The sequence below is a fragment of the Mastigoproctus giganteus genome, chromosome 6 (assembly GCF_048544385.1).
Source record: "Mastigoproctus giganteus isolate SK-2022 chromosome 6, ASM4854438v1, whole genome shotgun sequence".
In the NCBI taxonomy this organism is placed as follows: domain Eukaryota; kingdom Metazoa; phylum Arthropoda; class Arachnida; order Uropygi; family Thelyphonidae; genus Mastigoproctus; species Mastigoproctus giganteus.
Window position 1 is genome coordinate 28,433,782 of NC_143580.1, and position 15,959 is coordinate 28,449,740.

The 15,959-nt window shown below is 40.0% G+C and overlaps 1 protein-coding gene across 1 annotated transcript; it reads left to right on the forward strand.

Moving 5' to 3' along the window:
- Nucleotides 1-262: 262 nt before the first annotated feature.
- On the forward strand, nucleotides 263-14,195 carry LOC150084116 (histone H1B, sperm-like). The gene is made up of 2 exons (XM_090376123.1): nucleotides 263-665; nucleotides 14,164-14,195. Exons 1-2 carry the CDS (start codon nucleotides 263-265, stop codon nucleotides 14,193-14,195), a joined length of 435 nt encoding a protein of 144 aa, XP_090232249.1.
- Nucleotides 14,196-15,959: the final 1,764 nt, after the last annotated feature.

Genomic DNA, 15,959 nt, shown 5'->3' on the forward strand with positions numbered 1-15,959 from the left:
TTTATTGAATAATTAAATTTTGCTGTGTTACGTATTTCAAATGGCCAGATGAAATTATTTTTAGAGCATGAAAATCGTTAATCGTTGTCACGCAGTGTAATACCAGCTCTCGCGTCCATGACGTTGAAATAAGCACTTGAATGGTTCTATTATTCGAAACAGCTAATAGTTGTTTGGCATTCGTGTTGTAAAGCAGAATCTTTTTTTTTTAGTCAGGTTAATATCTTTCGTATACAGAGTTGTGTTTGATTCCTTTGCAAAAATGGATGGTGCAGTTAGTGTTGTACAGTCTGGCCTTTTCACCAACCGTTCTCCAAGTCCAGCAGCTAGAAATGCGCCACCAGATGTTGAAAACATGGTGTTAGCCGCCATAGAAGCAATGCAAGATCGTGGAGGCTCAACCGAGAATAACATTAAGGGATACATTAAAGCGCAATATAACATTGATGGGCGGTCAGTCACTGCAAGTATAAAGAAATACCTGACTGCTGCTAAAAAAGCAGGAAAAATTGTAAAAACTAAAGATGGCTTTAAGATAGAAGAAAATCCTGTGCCAAAAATCGAGAAAGCTAAGAAAAAAGTCACCAGCAAAGGAAAAACTGTCAAGAAAGTAGTTAAAAAGAAGGTTACAAAGAAGCCCGTCAAAACAACAACAGCTAAGAAAAGTAAAGCAAAGAAGAAAATAGTGAAAAAAAAGAAAACAGTTAAGAAAAAAAAGAAACCTGCCAAGAAAGGCAGAAGATAGGTAATTGCTGATGAATATTTTTTAAAATTCTCTTCGTTATACACCTGCTGTTTTTTTCTTATTTCATAGACATTTGGTGATGATCGAAATCTATACTTCAGAGTCATGAGTAATAATTGTTCAAATAACTTCCAATAATCGTTTTGGTTTTTGTGTTAAAAAGCGTTAATTGTGGTTGTTGTCCCAAATAAAAGATTTATAGTAATATACTTGTGTAATTGTTTATTATTATCTCACATTATTTGTATTTATGGAGCAATTTCCAAAACACACATCATTATTAGTATTTTTACGCTTTAGTATTGATACACTTTAGTATTTTTAAAAAAAAAAACAAAGGTGGGTATCGGAAACAATTATTTCCTCTCAGTTAAATTGAGAAGAAATGATAGCAATTACGGAAGCCCCGATCTAGGATAAAAAATATCAAATCCAAAATATATGAACAAAAGAGGACGCTGCGATAATTCTGTTAATACACAACGTGCGTGGGATATATTAGCCATATAGCGTAAGGAAGCCTGAGGCTTATGCTGCACCAGCCAAAAAAAAAATTCATGAGTTACCCTGAGAGAGCGGGGGTGGGGAGAAATCACAAAGAAAGAGAAGAAGGATGATATCCAGCTCAGGACCCTGGCTGTGCCAAGCCCATACCAGATGTGAGCCCTTGGGGTTAATTGATTCACATTTGTATTAATGCTGGTTGGTTTCAAACCTTAGAATTAAATGAATGATTCGCCTATTTTTAAAGGACATGTAAAGAAAAAGTATCTTCTGATATTAGTTTATTATTACTATTTAACTTTTTTTTTATCCTTGATTTGCCTTCATTTGTAATATGAATATACTGAAATCAATTTTTAATGACTTTATTATCGATTATACTTTTCTAGCAGTCTTAAAAAAAAGAAGAAAGAAATCATGTGTAAAAACAATGATTTAATAACTAAGGAAGAGTCAAATAAACCGATAATACCGTATTTTGAAGATGAATTGAGCCCATCCACCTCTGGATAAATTGAAAAAAATACTATGCAAAGCTGCTACTTCGTTATGATGCGCAGTACCACATCGACGGTAGTAGCATTTGAGAAAACAAAATTTTATATTTGCTTTGCGGAAAACGGTTTGCATCTTTTAACCTGCAGATATATGGCATTTTCTTAGGCCGCTTTGTGATAAATTATGAGATATTTGAGTGCAAGCCACTCGCTTTTATTCCACAAAGTTTATATAGTCTACTGTATGAAGTTTCATTTTTTAACGATAATTTGAGGCGACCAGAAGTCTCGAAAAAGATTTCGAGCTATGCTATTTTATTTAGAATTTGCAAGTTTACATGTGCATTTAGGAAGGGTTGTTTTTTTTTATCAAATTTTATTACATGTTGGGCAAATTTACTGCACACACAGAGGAAATGCTGTTAGGACCCTGTTAAGATTGAAATATAATTTCTTATATCTATTGCATTCGCTTTTAGTAGTAAGACGTATTATATGCAGGGCCGGCCCCAAAATCTGTGGCACCCTGTTCAAGAATTACTTGAGAGGCCCTTTGTAAAACTTATATGCGATATTTTTGTAATAGTGATTTTTATTTTTTTTTTTTTTTTGCAAATTTTACAGTTCTTGGAGTGACGATAATGTGGGTAAGTAGACATTAAGACGGCGTTAGGTTCGTTGATAGAAATGCAGAAAAGACGTAGATGATATTATTATTTAGACCATTTGAGCGCGGGGCCTTGTTCGACAGAACCGGTTGATGAACATGCTTGTCGGCGCTGATTATATGAATAACATTACAGTATAGAAGTATACTATAATGTTATTCATATATATATAGAAATAGAAATTCATATATATGTATATATAGAAATAGAGAGCAATCGTAAATAAATAATGTTTTCAGATTCACAATCTTCCTAATAGGCACTAAACAACGTTAGCAAAAGCAGTCATCTGTGATAGACACCGTACTTTTCTAAAAGAGCTCATGTGCAGTCACGTGTGTTCTCAGTTTGCATGCGCACTGCGCTGTCGTACGTATCGCATTGCTGACGAGGCAGCTGAGTTTCCCCCTTCTTTTTTTTTTTTTTATAATTTGGTCACCGTATAGCATGTAGTACCGTTGTCTGCTGTACCCTTACAAGGATCCTGCTGAAAGTACTTAACCATCTTCCGAATAACTTGGAGTTGTCGCCTTACAATTTCCATGCTTTTAAGAGACTAAAGTATTCCAGATAGAGGTTTCAATGATACAATGGAGAGCAGAAAACAAAAGATTTTTATAATAAAGTGTGAAAAAATTGGTGGACAAATTCCTAAATAATTAGGAAATTAATTCAAGAAGTAAAGCATCTTGGGTCAATAAACAAATAATTTTTCTTGATTTATCTTCGTATTGGAGTTAAGAAAGGATAGGCAGATATCATTATTCATAGTTAACCATTGGCGTAGCCATGATTTTTTGTCAGCAGATACATTCACAAAAAAGGCGCCAATTGCTTTCTAAAAAAAAAAAAAAAAAAAAAAGCGCCACAAAATACCAGATTTCGGCGTCGGAGTACAATGTACCTGCTGATCTTATCCTGACTACGCCACTGTAGTTAACATAAAACATGCACATTTTGAATAAAAATCATCATATAATGAAAGTGGCAGCAACATTTATATAGTAGATTCTGACTGAGCGGCAACACACATGTGGAAGCAAGTCCAATAAATTATCTTTTTTAATAATGAAAAGGCTCCCTTTTTATTTATTTTACTGAAATTTTTCGAAAACGTGATTTTTGGGTTCACATTAGCTATATCAAACTAAATGGAAATAATATTTAATTCTTTACATTCGTTTGTTATTTGGTTTTTAGGAGCATTAGCAACTAAGGCCATTTGCTCCGGGGATATGCGGTGGTCATTCCCTGACCTTTCCGCATCCTCCGTATTTGGTGGTGATGGGCTCGAACCCCTGTCTAATCAAGAAGCGTGTGTTACGCACTGCTGCTCCTTCCCACCTTGCCTATTCATTTCACAGGGAGGACGATACACCAGAGACCCTTGCCAGAAGTGAATCATAGTACCACTGTCACTAATGGAAACAAAGATGTGTGTGCAGTGGAAGTTTTTTTTAAGAGGCTTTTCGAGAAACTCTGCAAGCGGATTTTCGCCCCTTCCATGGGCGAAGTACCTACGGTGATTTATTTTAATACCTGTATTTTACGAGAAAAGTTAAAACGCACGCATTATGAAACTTTTTTGTAATTAATATAAAGGAATCGCACAAAAAAAATCCAAAAATTGACTAAAAAGGTTAAAATTGCTGATTCTTTTATGAAGAACAGCTATGAAAAAAAATCTCTTTCGCATATGGAAATTGTGCGAAACTATTTGAATTAGGGGTTATAACTACCACATAACTTTAATTTTAAACGTCTCTAGCAATGCGTTAGACTTAATTTAAATACTTTTTACGAACACGAAGGTAGCCTGGTAACTACAATTTCTAATTCCAAATACCCTAATTTTCTACATTTTTGGTCATGTAATGATTTGGATGCAGATATATGCTGTTTCAAAACTCTTCCATGCCTTATTGACTTAGCTATAAATTTATTTTCAAAATCTAATTTGTGTAATATTTACTATACATATGTAATAAATTATATATTAGATAAAGGATTACAACGTTATACACATCATTTTATGAGTTATTGTGAAGATGTGGCCAACGTGCGATTACAAATCGCATGTTAATTACCTCCCCGAATCACTGAAGAGATAAATGAGTAAGCATAACGCCAAGTACTCCCAGAATATGATTTCCTGCCACTGCATTCATTAAAAGCACGAAATTATATATCTAAGAATGCTGCTCCTGATGGACATCCTAACTGAGTTTAACCAAACTCTCACAAATATTTGTTTAATGAGCAAAATTAAATCACTGCAAATACATAAGGGAGAGGGATAGACATAACGCACAGTGACCGTGTGGCTTAGCCGTACAGGGTTTGCTTGACGAGAACGAAACCCCCATATTGCTTCGAATCCGAAAAAACTTTTGAGATATTCCATAGTGCTTAGATATGCCCACAGGGACTCAAATCTCGTGAGTATGGGCTTGGCGCACCCAGGGACTTGAGCTGTATATCAGCATTCTTCTCAATCTTGGTGATTTCTCTCTCTCACAGTAACTGAGGATTTTTTTTTTTTTTTGCTGGTGTGGCATAAGCCTCAGGCTTCTCTGCACCATATGGTTAATAATAATAACAATTCCGGCTGTATCAGGACGAGAGGAGCAGGAGGACGGATGTACGGTTTTGAAACTGGAAATTCCAATTTTTCTCGTAAAAAATGCGTTTGAGTGCTGTTGAACACACAAATACTGATAAAATACAAAGGCTCAATGCGGGCATTCTTCTTTTGGAAAGGTCCAGTGTCGCGAGATAATCAATGAATCACGTGCCCATAATGCAACCGTCATAATTGCGAGATTTGATATTTGACAAGTTTATCTTCTGGATTAAATCGCCACCGAGTTATTAAGTATTGAATTGATGGGATATGGGAGTGATATACCGCATTAAATAAATTTCTCTTATGGCAAATGCTGCTTATTTGAAGAGCAACACTGAAGAAACTAATAGCGATAAGCCACACAAAATGAGAGAAAAGTGACATGGTGAAATAGTTGGCTCTTCCATAGCCTATACAAAAATGGAAGCAAATTCTGTAATTTATGTAGGTCTCGCAATTTTTTTTTAACAATCGAATTTTTCATCGTTTAAACGAGCAAAACCGATCATGAAATACACATTCTTACAATCAAAAGTATATGTAAAATGCAAATATACATCAAAAATACAAACGACCAACAGTGATTCAACGATTATTTTATGGTACTCCCAAACTGCCATCAGCAATAAGAAACTCTGCGTCTGTTTTGCTTCCAAGCTGAGATTTAATGCTGACATAAAATGCATGGATAAGCGATTTAGTACCTTAAGATTAAAGTGAAACAGCACTTATCTCCATATCAACAATGCTGTAACTACTGTGTTAGTTGTCTGACGGCACAAGGGGTTCCCCCCATCTCGGCAATGCTGTAACTACTATCCGATATCCGATAAACTGTGGTTTATCTCGTGATTTTCTGTTTCTGAAATTGACTATCTGCCTCACTTTAGAAACCGGAATACGCATATGAATACTTTATTCTTAAATGGACCACTCATAAGCATCGCCGACCCAAAGTGTAAAGTGTATTTAGGGTCATACGGCATCAGGGGCAAACTGGCAATTCGCATTGCCAGTTTCCTGGAAATGCCAGAGATTTAAAAGTGTATGGATATTGTATGTGTGTAGTGTCGTGTACCGTTGTTCATCTGGTCATTTAGCCGCTGGACCCTTACTAAGGCCCAACGTTGCCCCACTTTTGCCCGGTGGAGGCAGACCAGGTACACCAGTATTATAATTATTTACTCGGCCACGTCCTGTCACCTAATTTCCTGAGATTTCAGTGGCTAGTACCTTAAAAAAAAAAAAAAAGTGCACATATACATACATACAAAAAATGCATATACGTACACATCAATTGGTATAGGGTCGTTCGCGTGGTGAAGGCACGCTAGAATGAGAAGCCGAGAGTTTTGAGCGAAATTTATTTTGATGGTTAAATTTGGATTGTGTGAGACTTTCGCTTGCGTATAGTTAGAGTGGGGGGGAGGGAGACTGAAGATTTGAGGGAATAGTCAGAAATCAGGAGCCGATAGGGAAGGTAGCTCCAGCTTGCAGTGGGGCATGCCTATGCCCATGCCCCAACAGAAAGAAGAGAAGGGTGGTGGGGGTTGCAGGAGATGGCAAGCCGTCTCCCTCCCCCACAGGGGAAGGGGAGGAACAGTGGGCCAAACAAGGGAGCTGACCTAGATCACTCATAGGGCGTGAACGCCCGTGGCTGCGAAGTGGTCTTCTATCATCAGTGGCCTACCATCCAGGGCTAATGGAATTCGTTCAGGCTTTCTTGTCAGGTCCCTACAACGACTGTGCAGGTTTTTTGTCATCTTTTGGTGAGAGTCGCTCATGGGACTCAGTCCCGTCCGTCTGTCTGTTGAGAAGGATTTTCATCAGGGTTGAAGGTCCAATCATGTCCATTTGGTATCTGTGCAGCACGACAGCTGCTTGGTCGTTAGTCTTTATAGATTGGGCAATGCCCCAGCTGTGGGTTAAAAGAGTCAGATCTTTATGATCACTGTTTGTGGGATTTGTTCTCGTCATCGTCATAGTCTTTACATGTTAATTTCTGTGCTTTGATCCCATCCTGGGTGTGTAGAGTCATTTGCACGCTATAGATTGGACTTGTCTTTGGTAGTCATGGTTTCTCCATGGGCCCTATGGCCTGTCCAGGAGTGAAAGTCGGGATGTTTGGATTCAGTCACTATGGGGAAATAGGGATTCGAAACTCCTGTTTTTGTTGTGCTGGTTATTCCGCAAGTCAGTACGGCTTGGTGTGGTCGTACGAGCAGTGAACTATGTTGGTTCTGGTTGCTCAGGGTTTGCCGTCTGCCGTAGAGGCTCTGGGCAAATTTAAAAATAGCTTGTAATTTCCAGTAGATAATGTTCCTGGTTTTTGGGGTTGAATTGTATCTGTGTGATCAGGTGTCCGTGTAGATTTTCATAGTGCTCACATTCATGCATTATGTGGTCCCATGTCTCCAGGGAGCCACACGCGCACATGGGATTATCTGTGATTCCAAGGAAGTTCAGTTTGTTGCAGATCGCTCCGTGTCCTGTGAGTAGGCCTGTTGGAGATTAGGTAGAAACTTTCAAGTTATTTCTCCTTTGGTTGAGTCAGTCCAACGTTGCTGCCAGATTATTTGTAGATATGTTTCCAGTCTTTTCTTCTCTGTCTGACTGTTATTTATCGGATCTGTGGTATGGTCTAGATACGTTGTGGCTTTTCCACGCCTGAGTTGCTGCTGCATTCTTGTGCGGATTACTTCCAAGTCGAGAGGCAAGGTTCTCGTGATAACTTGCAGTGCATGTGTCGATACTGTATTGCATGCTTGGGTGATGGTTAGGAGGATCGGTCTGTGTATTATGTCCAATCGTCGACGATTCACCACTGTTGAGGCTTTGTGATACCAGGCGCCGGAGGCATATGTAATTGCTGGGACGATGTCTGCCTTGTAGAGGAGCACGAGGGTTCGCCTCTTCAGCCCTCAGTCTCGGTGGGTGACCCTGGCAAGCATGGCTACATAATTTTTAATCTTTGTATCTAGAGTGAACCTTTGTCTAGAGTGGATATTTTCCGGCGTATTTTCCTAGAGTGAATCACATCAGTGCAAATGGAATAATTTATGCTAAATTTGAAGTATAAGCTGTACCAGTTCAGATTACCTGATGAAGAAATCATCCATCCACGTCGCCTCATCCTTTATCAAGACTCTCCCCAACTAAATCCTTCCTCTGCACAGTGATACCGTCATCAACCAGAGACTTCTGATACCACTTCAGAACCCAGATTAACATATTTATATCTAGAACTTGTTCCTTGCTGATCTTGTTTTTGGATGACTTTAATACTGCTGTTTGACAAAGACCTTTCCCCTCTTGTCTGTACGGGTGCGCTCGCGCTCTTGCCGGCTTGCTGTCACGGGGTTCTTTTGAATGGTTCCAAACTTGCTTTGGACATTCAGTGCGTGACTGTTAAGGTTGGCCATGGTACATGCGTAGTTGTGACCTACCTCCCCTTGCTGTAGACGGACACTGGGCAGGCTTTCCAGGTGATCGCCTGCCTGGTGACCAAACGTCCAGAAACAACACACACACACATACACACTGCACAAACAACATTACACACATTTCTGGCCTTCTGTATTCATCACAGAGTACAAAGGCGAAGTAAAGTGTAAAGTGTGTTTAGGGTTAAGCGGCACCAGGGGTTTCCCCCATCTCCGCGTAGTTTACATTGTGGGTGAACCAGTTGACTGGAAAAGCCAGAGATTTAAAAGTGTATGGACTTTGTATATATTTGATGCCTTGTACCGTTGTTCATCTGGTCACTTAGCCGCCAGACCCCTACTGAGGCCCGACGTTATTATTATTATTATTATTATTATTAGCCATATGGTGCGAGGAAGCCTAAGGCTTATGTTGCACCAGCCAAAAAAAAATTCCCGAATTACCCAGAGAGAGAGAGAGAGAGAGAGGAATCACCAAGAAAGAGAAGAATGATGATATCCAGCTCAGGACCCTGGGTTTGCCAAGCCCATACTCACCAGATGTGAGCCACTGGGGTTAGATTTGTCCCACTTTAGCCCCGTGGAGGCAGACCAGGTACTCACTAGTATATAGTTCACTCTGGCAGGTCCCGCCACCTAATTTCCTAAGATTTCAGTGGCTAGGACCTTAAAAAAAAATAATAAAATAAAAAAATAAATAAAAAAAAAGGCGAAGTTGAACTTTCGTTCAGGTGCCATCCTACGTAAGATACTATATGTGTCTACATTTATCATGTTTATAAATGCTCCTGGACATATCGCCATGATAGGTACACTGGCGTGCAAAACTTAAGGACCAACACTATTTTTAAAAGTTACAACCACAAAATCAAACGAAACATCCTGAGGCGATTTGCATAACTGTGGCCGTTCATTAGAAAGCTGGTGCACATGCAAAAATTTGAATCGTGATCAGAGGGCTTACATAAACAGATAAAAGCAGCAGTTCAGCAGTTATGTGGAAATTACCAAATGGTGAGCACGATTGTTACAGACGTTCGATTGGTTTCGTACAGTGCTACAGACAACGAAATGGCCAGTAGCCAACACCTGGATGACTTTACCCGGTGTCGAATAATTGGGAAGTGTGAGGAGTGTGGCTGCAGAGTTCGGTATCGTCCATAGCATCGTCTCACGTGCGTGGTCGGCCTTCACAGGTAAAGCTGTTCAAAGAGCTAGTGGTGATCGTCCACGAAAAACAACGCCCAATGATGACCGCTATACACTCCTACAGGTCAAGAGGGACCGACACCAGATAGTGGAATCCATTGCAAACCAACTGCACAGGACGCAGGATATCGCGGTTTACTGTGGCCAGGCGACTCCACAAAGGTGGACTGTTTGCCCGAAGGCCAGTACGTTGTGTCCCTTTAACACCTGCCGATCGGTGACACCGTTTACAGTGGTGCATCGAACACAAGGACTGGACAGCAGCGCAATTGGGTAAGGTACTCTTTACTGATGAGAGTAGATTCAGTCTCAGCAATGATTCTGGACGTCATCTAATCTGGCGAGAGGTTGGCACACGGTATCATCCCACAAACATCACTAAAAGGGATCGATCGAGGTGTTCACGTCTGTGGAGGCGTTACCTTGGATGGACGTACACAACTCCAGATACTGGAAGGCGGTACTATAACCGGTGCACACAACTGTACTGAGGTAATTCTTCCCCATGTGCGTCTGTTCCGAGGTGCCATTCGTCCCGAGTTCGTGTTTATGGATGATAACGCCACACCCCATCGCACTGCAGCTGTTGATATGCTTTTGGAAAGTGAGGACATTGTTCGTATGGATTGGCCTGCTCGTTTCCCCTGCTCTAAATTCTATCGCACACATATGGGACGCTCTGGGGAGATGCCTAGCGGCACGTCCACACCCACCAGAAAATGTTCACCAGCTAAAGATGGCGCTGACAGAGGAATGTACGATGTTACTGCAAGAACTTATCAGAAACATTGTTCTAAGTAAGGACAGGCGGTGCAAAGCCTGCATCGACATTGGGGGGTGGCCATATTGCCTACTGAGGACCACCTCTTCCCTTGTTCCATCTTTGGCAGTGATGCATCTGTATCATGGAAGCCAGTGCTATATTGCCATTTTTGAATAAAGTCCCTCTGTACCGTTGTTGTTTCCTTCATCATTTCTTTACCCCACGAGGTTCCTTTGATATGCCTTTCCCAATCCAGGCCACTCCTATGAGAAGCTACAGTTGAAAACCTGAGTGGTCCTAAGTTTTTCACATCAGTATAATTTAGTTTCTAGTACTGTGTAGAATAGCTGGCTTCTCACTTTAGGCTTGCCTTAAAAGACTATTATTTAGCCAAGTCACCCCCATACTTTTGTCCACTACTGTACGTGTAGTGAGAAATTCGATGCCAGAGCTATCAGTCTTATTTCAGCTTACTAGGTGAAAGACAGGAAATGTAACCCTATCCGATCTTTGTTAAGTGCGTCACAACATAGTGAACTAACGTTATTCTAATAGCTGTTGACCAAATTTTTTTTAGAGAAGAATCATGTCACCCTACGTAACATCTGCACTCTGGCACAACTTCTGACTGCGAGCTTAAATGCCCCTCAAATTGAAAATCTTGTGGTCTGGTCCTACCCGGGAGCCCGGCTCCACTACCCTCATAGTCTCCGTAGCGCCCTCCATAACACGGATGGATTAAGGCGGATGTTTCCTGACAATACTCTGGAGCACTTTAGAGACTTCAAAATAGACCTGGACAGGTACTACTACGAGAGAACCTATAGGAAGCTCATTGCAGCGGATCTGTACACTAAATTACATATATAATGTACAATGCATTTCAAGAAAGAAAAGTTTTGTTCATAGCAAAAGGCTTAGCTTGTGCATAGAAAAAACCCATGAACTCGAAAACTGTAATGAACACTTCATAGTGTCTTCAAAAGACTCTTATAGTACTGACGATATTCCGTTCAGTAGAATGACTATAACATTAAATTCAGGTGTAAAATGACTGTAGTTATTCTTATTTATTTATTGTATTTTCTGATATTTTATTTTATGTAACTACATGTGTTCCTATCTAATAAGTTATGTTCGATTTATGTATGAGCCATCCTCCTAGATAACTTCTTTACAGGGGTGTTTGATTCATAAACTGATAATAATAATAATAACATAACTTAACACACAACACCACTCGAGCTGCCATAAGGAAGATAGACAAGCGGTATACCCTATTCATCATAAGCGAGGAGCCCCCCAACCAGGAGGCACAAACGAAGCTAGAAAGATGGGCAGAGAAGACACTCCAGGGCAGACACTACAATAATCTCCAGCAAGATCACAATGATAAAATTGCTTCCAATGCACATAGCTCAAGAGCGGGACACTCTTCCCCGAGACTGAAGGATTCATGCTCGCCATCCAAGATCAGGCAATCAACACCAGGATTATAAAAAATACATAGCCAAAGAGCCCGGAGTGTTCGAAGACAGATGTCGACGATGCCATCTGGCCTCAGAAACAATCCAACGCATCACCGCGGGATGCAAAGTGATCACCCAGACTGAGTACACTCATAGACACGACAAGGTAGCCAGGATAATACATCAGAAGCTAGTAAGGAAATACCAGTTGATCAAAGAAGTGTACCGTACTACAAGTACGAACCCTAGGCAGTACTAGAGACCCCAACCCAAAAGCTGTACTGGGACCGCACCATAATAACGGATAAGACAATCCCGCACAACAAACCGACATAACCCTTATGGACAAGAAGGAAAAGGCTACCTATCTGATTGACATAGCGGTACCCAACACTGCAATCCTGCAGAAAACCCACGGGAAAAAAATCAGGAAGTACACGAACCTAAGACAAGAGATCAAAGAGATGTGGCATATGCAACAAGTAACGATCATCGTGTCAACCACAGGTATGGTGCGAAAGACCCTACATAATAGCCTAGCAGCAATAGGTCTCTCAGCGAACACCTACAAGTATCTCCAGAAAGTCACAGTCCTGAACACCTGTAGGATAGTCAGAGAGTTCCTCGACCAACAGTAACACCAGACATAACAACAACCACCCTCTGTACTTGGTAGCAATACCCGTCACGAGGTGGAACCCCCCAATCAGGGAGAAATAATATAAGAGTAATAATAATAACAATAAGAAGGAATAAATGCCAAGGCACACAAATATCGAAGCAGCAAACAAAATTTTTCATCGGTGCAGTACTGAGATGCCAGTCCACTTGCTTAAATTTTTCTCCAAACACATTGTCCCAGGTGGTAAAAAACAGACCTTATTTCTTTGGAAGCATTTATTGCAACTAATTTCAGGTCAGTTAATATGGCCTGTGGGTCTCAATTCAGTTTCATTTTCTTCGGCAAAGTCAATCATATCTTGAAACAAACGTTTATAATTTTCTTCACTCTTTTTCGTCATCAACATTAACTAAGGGAAGAATTCGATAGTTTTCATTACTGACGGGTGCATGTATTGAATATAATTGATAAAAAATTGTGGGAACTGTTTTAAATGTACCATCCATAATCCAATATTGAGCACATGATAGGCGTTGAATATTTACTTTTGTTGTAAATAGAAGAATTCTTTCCTCTCCCAGGAAAGAAATCCCCATTTTCTTCTTATTATTATAATAGTCTGCGCGGTAGCACAGTGGTAATCGTTGCCGTCCTCCCAACACTGGGTAGAAAAGGCTTGGGTTCGGATGACGAGAGGAACTTTAATGGGCTAATTTTATGGCTGAATTAGTCGGTTTCAGGCGTAGATAGCAAGGTTTTTTTTTTACCCTGGAAACTAGGGTTTTTCGTCCAGCAAAACAGGCAAATCGACCAGAGAACACACGCAATTTAGAGACATAATACACAATGCACGGCAGATGAGTTTAATTATTCGGTTGGCCTAAAAATAATAGGTTTTTATTATTATTATTTTATTCTTATAATAATAAGAAGAAGAAAATGGAATATTTTTTTCCAGGGATATTTTTTCCTGTTACCCATTTCAAAATATGCTGCCGGCGCCCATGGTCCTGCCCATGTACTTGTCAAAAAAATTCGTGAAAGTACAGCTAATAACAAATACCTGTATAATTAGTTTTAGTTAAGCTACTGTATATTTATGACAAATGTTACGCAGCTGCAAAAATACATTACTCTAAATTTTCATAATCCGAAAGTATTCTTATTTCAAGTTTTTTATCTTTATTATACCAAAATTCGACTTTAAAAAATTACCAATTAAATGCAATATAATAAAGTAAAATTAATTAGGTCGTTTTTATTTGCTAATCGTATTTTAAAACTGTTTGTTTCTGTTGCCAAGGCAACCAGTCACCCCCCCCCCCTTTATCCTAATATGTAGTTACTACAGCAGCTGTCTATTAAAAATTGACATTATTCAAAACATAAACATATTCCGAATCTGTTCAAGACAAAACAGATTCTGTGTGAATCAACATTTTCCAAGTGCAAGTTTTGTGTTTCCTGCTACGGAAGTTAATCTTTTTAGAGACCTTAAATCCGCCACAAGTCTATACTTTCCTTAGTGTTAGAGTCAAGGAGACACCCAGGAATTCCTGGTCATTACCAAGTCTGAAACATAACTGAATGCATAACTGAATATTGTTTATACATCAGGGAATCACATTAAGAATGGTGATCGGTTTTGACAAAGAAGGGGAACGTATATGAATAGGACTCTCAAAAGGGAGCGAATTGCTATTTTATTAGTTGGGGATTTAAATTACAAGAAAGTTAGCGATTCAATTTCCCCTAGCCATTTCTTTGCTAGTTTAGAGGAAATAGGTGGTCTAGCTGGGTGGAACGACTTAGTTAAAATTATAGTGGCAAAAAGTCGCCTGAAGGGACCAGCATTTGATTTCCTATGTGAATCAACGGATCTGAAAAGAGAAGTAGACTTTGAGCAATTTAAACAAGCTTTTATAACTCGATTCGAGAAAACTGAATCGTTGATAGTGCAGTTGCAGAAGTTTAATTCTGCCAAACAGGAGAATGGAGAGAGTGTGGTTCAGTTTGCTACCAGGTTGAAAAACCTGTGCCGTCATGCTTTTAAGACTAGAGGAGATAACGAAGCAGCAAGAGAATTAAGAGATCAGACGTTATTGTCTCAATTCTTAGCTGGGCTGCAAAGTAAAATTAAGAGATTAGTGTTATCACAGAATCCTCCTGATTTTGAAACAGCATTTGCTTGTGCTAAACTCGAGGAGGAGAACGAAAATTTAATGAAGAAACAGTCTCATGTTGGTGTTTTAGAAGTGATGGAAAGAAAATCTAAGGGTGGTAAGGAGCCGAATAAGATTCCTAGAAGTTTGGAGGAGCCGGGCAAGAAAGAGGCTCAATCAGACCTAGGTATAGGGAAGTTAGAAAGACAAATAGCAGCATTGAGCACTGCAGTAGAGAATCAAATGGTAGATTGGCGACATAGAGTGGAGCACTCACAACCAGTTGTTTCTCCCTCGGCTGTGAATCAACCTCTGACAAGGGAACCTTTAATTCTCTTGCCCAATGAGGACACTCTAACTCTACAGCCAGAAAGATCAGAGAGGCGGTATGTGAATTATGTACCTTTTGATAACCGGTACACTTCACAAGGACTGTCGTCTAACATCCCTCGCTACAGGTATGGCAGTCAGAGGCCATTATCTTATTGTAGTTCGGATGCACAAGGTTTTCGACCACGGTTTTCTCCAAGAGGAAGGAGGGTGCATTTTGATATGGCACCACGCCCACAAAGGGAGCAGTATTTTCCTCCCAATCGAACCTATCGTTCACAGGTGGGCTTCTATCAACGAACACCCAGGAATGTGGCTGTGCAACCTACTCAGAGATGGTCTGGTGTGGGTAATATTCGAGCGAATTTTCAGTCAAACCAACAAACATGAGAAGGAAGATATGCTACCTACCCTAAAGAGAGATGGTCCCCTAGACAACTTACTCCGGTACAGAACGGTTTACAGTCTGATACGCCTGTTAGCTATAATGATCCAAGCAGTAAACGGAAAGGAGCAAGTAGAGTTTATCATTCTGACGCAAATTGTGAATATAAGGGTAGCAGGCCTCAAACAGTCAATAACGTAAATGTAAATGAAACAGGGGGATTTTCAAATAAGTGTGAGGGTTCTGAGCATAATGATTCTTGACTAATTAAGAGAGGTAGGTTAGGCGCGAGGTCAAAAAGGGTTAAATTTGAATGCGGGAGCGCATCAAAATTAGATGATAATATTTTGCCTATCGTTAAAGGCCTAGTTCAGGGTATTCCAACCTTATTTCTGGTAGATTCAGGTGCATCGGTCTCATTGCTCTCCCCTGAGATATTTTCTAAAATACCTCATAACGACCAATTGCCAAATAATCAAATATCAGAGACGGTCTATTCTGTTATGGGTCATGAACTTCCAGTGCAGAATAAAGTG

What these genes read in the sequence shown, in the direction of transcription:
- LOC150084116 (XM_090376123.1), top strand. Translation starts at nt 263, where the DNA reads ATGGATGGTGCAGTTAGTGTTGTACAGTCTGGCCTTTTCACCAACCGT. An exon ending in AACAACAACAGCTAAGAAAA is followed by an intron (nt 666 to 14,163) that starts GTAAAGCAAAGA and finishes TTTATACATCAG; the next exon opens with GGAATCACATTAAGAATGGT.